The sequence below is a fragment of the Papilio polytes genome, unplaced genomic scaffold (assembly GCF_000836215.1).
Source record: "Papilio polytes unplaced genomic scaffold, Ppol_1.0 DF823399.1, whole genome shotgun sequence".
Taxonomy (NCBI): Eukaryota; Metazoa; Arthropoda; class Insecta; order Lepidoptera; family Papilionidae; genus Papilio; species Papilio polytes.
Genome location: NW_013525805.1, coordinates 1,825,062 through 1,828,659, shown reverse-complemented (window position 1 = coordinate 1,828,659; position 3,598 = coordinate 1,825,062). Strand labels below are relative to the sequence as shown.

Sequence of the window (3,598 nt, the reverse complement as noted above, 5' to 3'; positions counted from 1 at the left end):
AAAATAGGAAATAAGGTATTTCAATAAAATAAAAGATAACTTTGGCAGCAGGTATTTATTATTCATTAAAGTATATAAATGTCTTTTATAGATTATATAATTATATTGGAAAAACAACAGAAATTTATTCATATGCTATTCATAATACCGGGACAATAAACGTTAATTTCAGTCATTTCAAGCTTACATACACTCAGATCTGTCAGTTTTATCTGAACAGTTCGACTGTTCAGTTAACAACTTACTTTACACAGCAAGTTACTTTTGATGTTAACTGTTAGCTAACAGCAAAACTTTAACTGTACAATTGAATTGACAGTTATAATTTGCCACGCATAATCGAACTGTTGACTCAAATCTGACAGAACTGATCATCTGCAGATTTTACAAAAATGTTAAATAGTTATAAAACAACAAAAGTATACAGCTTTAAGTGTTTTACGTCGACTACTATACAACTCTTAAATACTTTTTTCTCCTTAAAGTCATCGCACGTTGTCCACTTGACAACTATAACGGCTATAACGCGTTTTTCGTACATTAAAAAGTGATAACTCTAAACATAGTTAATATTATATAAATAAATTTATAGATACTTGCTTAAGTTAAACTAGGAAAAGTAGATTTATCTCTTATTAAAAATATTAAAAATTATTGATATATGCTTTGTGGAATTTACCGAAAATAGGAAAGTTGCTGCTCATGTTTGTTTTAGTGATACATTATTATTTTAAAAACGATACAACCTGTGATTATACATACAATAAATAATAAACCTTAAAGGTTATATTTGGCAAGAATAAACATGATAATTGAAAAAAAAAACAAATAAGTATCTTTATTACCATTCCCTTTGGGTACATGTTTTAAATAAGAGTATTGAAAACTAATTCCATACTAAATCAGTAAATGAAGTTAAAAAGGAGATTGAGAACCAGAATTTTATCTTTATTCTTTTTTTTCATTCTTGGTGGAACTATAAAACATGCTGCATGAATATAAAAAAAATTGTTAAATTTTATTTTCATTGTATTAGTACTTAATACTGGCAGCCAAATCAACAAAAACATTTTAATATCTAATATGGTATCTGTATTAATAAATAAGTTATTGATTTATAATCTGTATCTTTTATGTTCATTTAGAGTGTATAATAAAATAACAGTCTTACAACATGGTGTTTCATTACAGATATCCTTTTTAAAAGATGAGTGGGACAGCAAAATGTTAATGTAAATTTTTCATACAAATAAGTTACTTAGATGATAGTTACATTTGGAACTGTATAAAACATTTGTAACAAATATGAATTTTCACATAACATGATGTAATCCTTCAACAAATTTAAGATACTTTTCATGTCTATCTGCATAATTATCTGAATTTCTCATTTCTTCTATAAACTTTTTCTCATGTGTCAACATTACGTTGAAGAGAACACTAGAGTACATACAGTTTGTGTCATACCTAACTATCTTTGCTTGCTTCTGTCTCTCATCGTAACTACATTTTTTACACGTATTTCTAACCAAAACACCATTACTCTTTGTCAAACAGAAATGTTCATACATAATATCAATAATCTCATGCACAATAAATCTTCTATGATACCACAAAGTTTCATGATGTTTGTAAAATCGAATTAATTCATTATTAACCGATAGTTCGTGGAAAATTATTTCTAACTTTCGACATATATAAACATTGTCCAAAACGCAAGAACAATTCTTCACCATATGAAATAATAACAAATTAACTAAATCACTTTCGGAGTATTTTAACAAATTTTCCTCAGACACTTGCATAGTTGAATCAATTGGAAAGTTACTAGCCAAAATTCTTACGAGAACTTTCCTCAAGTTAAGATTTATTGTAAACTTTTTCCACGATTCTTCATTCAGTAAATAAACATTCTTTATACAAAATTGTCGATAGTGAAAACAACTGTAATCTGAGACATTCTTAGCCGTCCATTGCTCGGAAAAATTATATTCCTTTACATATTGATTAAAAATATCCAGCAAAGGATTATCTAAAGACTTAAGTTTATTTACAAACCACATGCGATGATTCCAACTGTGATAATTGTTTGGACTCCTGTCTGAAGCTTGGGTGCAAATGTTCAACTCTTCATTTATAATATCTCTAATACTGTTCATTTCTAATGATTTATCTGTAAAAGAAAAAAACATTACTAACAATGTTTTAATTATACTAAATGCCTCATTAAGTTGTTAAATGGTTATTAAGTAACCCTCAGTCAGAGAAATCTAATCTATAGATTACAAGTGAGACTGTGGCAGTAAATATCAACTGTCTTGACTTACATTTTTTTTAACATTACTTTATTGCTAAATACAAATAGATCTCATAAAAATAACTTATAATATGCCATACCTGCAAAAATTATATCCAGAAGCCATCTCCTGTATGCAAAGGCATCATTGCATTTTGGTTTTCTTGATATTACTAATCTTGTGAAATGTAATTCAGAATTGTTCTCCAACAATGATTTTTCCAATAACATACGCCGTTTGTTCCACAGAGTGTTTAAATCAGGATTAAGCAATAATGTTACATTGAGTAACTGAATCATACGATCAGAATTCAGTGATGAAACTTTAAATACTCTACGTCTCCCCTTAGGACAATATCTGTCCATTATTTCAGAATAGCAGTACATGTAAACATGCTTGATACACCAAGACTCTAAGCCGAGACAATTTTCTAAATACAAAACAGGTGACTTGTTCCTGAAGTTCGTGTCTACGGGAACAATATCAAAAGATCGTCTGAGAACAAAGAAAATTATTAATAAAATTATTATTGTGTAAAAACAAAGTAAAATATCGATTGAATGGTTGCCAATTTGCAAATACTTACAACTCAGCAATTCTAGAAAATACCGCATGAATATCTTTGATTATTCGCTCCACTAAAGCGAATTTATCTTCTTCCATTTTAAGTAATATTCTATCGATTACTTGATTAGTATAAATTACGATCCTTGTTTATGTAAACAACATTTCTAACCCATTTTAATGTTTACGTCGCTTATTGCCCAGATAAATGAGGACACCATATCACAGATATGAAAAAATAACTGTCAGCAGTTGAATAAAATAATGACTATTTTTCAATCATTTTAACAAAATGTTAACATCATACGAAAACATTTTGCACAAACGTTCAAGTATGCTTCAAACACACGATTTTGCAAAATTTTAATTTGTTGAAATCAATAATCCTAAGTCCTAAACTGAGATGTGTCATTTGACTGACATATTTGCTTATGATGTGTCAACTGTCAATTGCAATTGTCAATTACCATTATAATCATAATAGTAAAGAAATATTGGTAAAACATACTTTCAAAACAGAATAGCTCTTTAAATTTATAGTAACTTTTATGTTAAAGCTTTAAAATGGTAATCTAAATGCATAAATTCACCACACAGTTGTCAAAATAATTGCATTTTTAGGTTAATTTTAAAACTTTTTTGTTTCAGAGCGCTATATTTAATTTTCAAAGCTTGTTATCAGTAATTTTGTTATTGATATGCACCTGTGCCTACTTTAGGTCATTTTTTCCTAGCAT

At 28.1% G+C, this 3,598-nt stretch overlaps 1 protein-coding gene across 1 annotated transcript; it reads right to left on the bottom strand.

Annotated features, from left to right (window-relative positions):
* Nucleotides 1-1,102: 1,102 nt before the first annotated feature.
* Nucleotides 1,103-3,133, bottom strand: LOC106104772 (protein prenyltransferase alpha subunit repeat-containing protein 1). The gene is made up of 3 exons (XM_013284903.1): nt 2,884-3,133; nt 2,398-2,792; nt 1,103-2,173 (listed from the first exon to the last, which is right to left on the bottom strand). The coding sequence occupies exons 1-3, from the start codon at nt 2,958-2,960 to the stop codon at nt 1,314-1,316; spliced, it is 1,332 nt and encodes a 443-aa protein (XP_013140357.1). The 5' UTR covers nt 2,961-3,133; the 3' UTR covers nt 1,103-1,313.
* Between the last annotated feature and the right edge of the window lie 465 nt (nt 3,134-3,598).

Excerpts from the sequence above, each read along its gene's own strand:
- LOC106104772 (XM_013284903.1), bottom strand. The coding sequence starts at position 2,960 with ATGGAAGAAGATAAATTCGCTTTAGTGGAGCGAATAATCAAAGATATT. Across the intron at positions 2,793-2,883 it reads TTTTCTAGAATTGCTGAGTT|ACGATCTTTTGATATTGTTC; the intron begins GTAAGTATTTGC and ends CTTTGTTCTCAG. Across the intron at positions 2,174-2,397 it reads TCTGGATATAATTTTTGCAG|ATAAATCATTAGAAATGAAC; the intron begins GTATGGCATATT and ends TTTCTTTTACAG.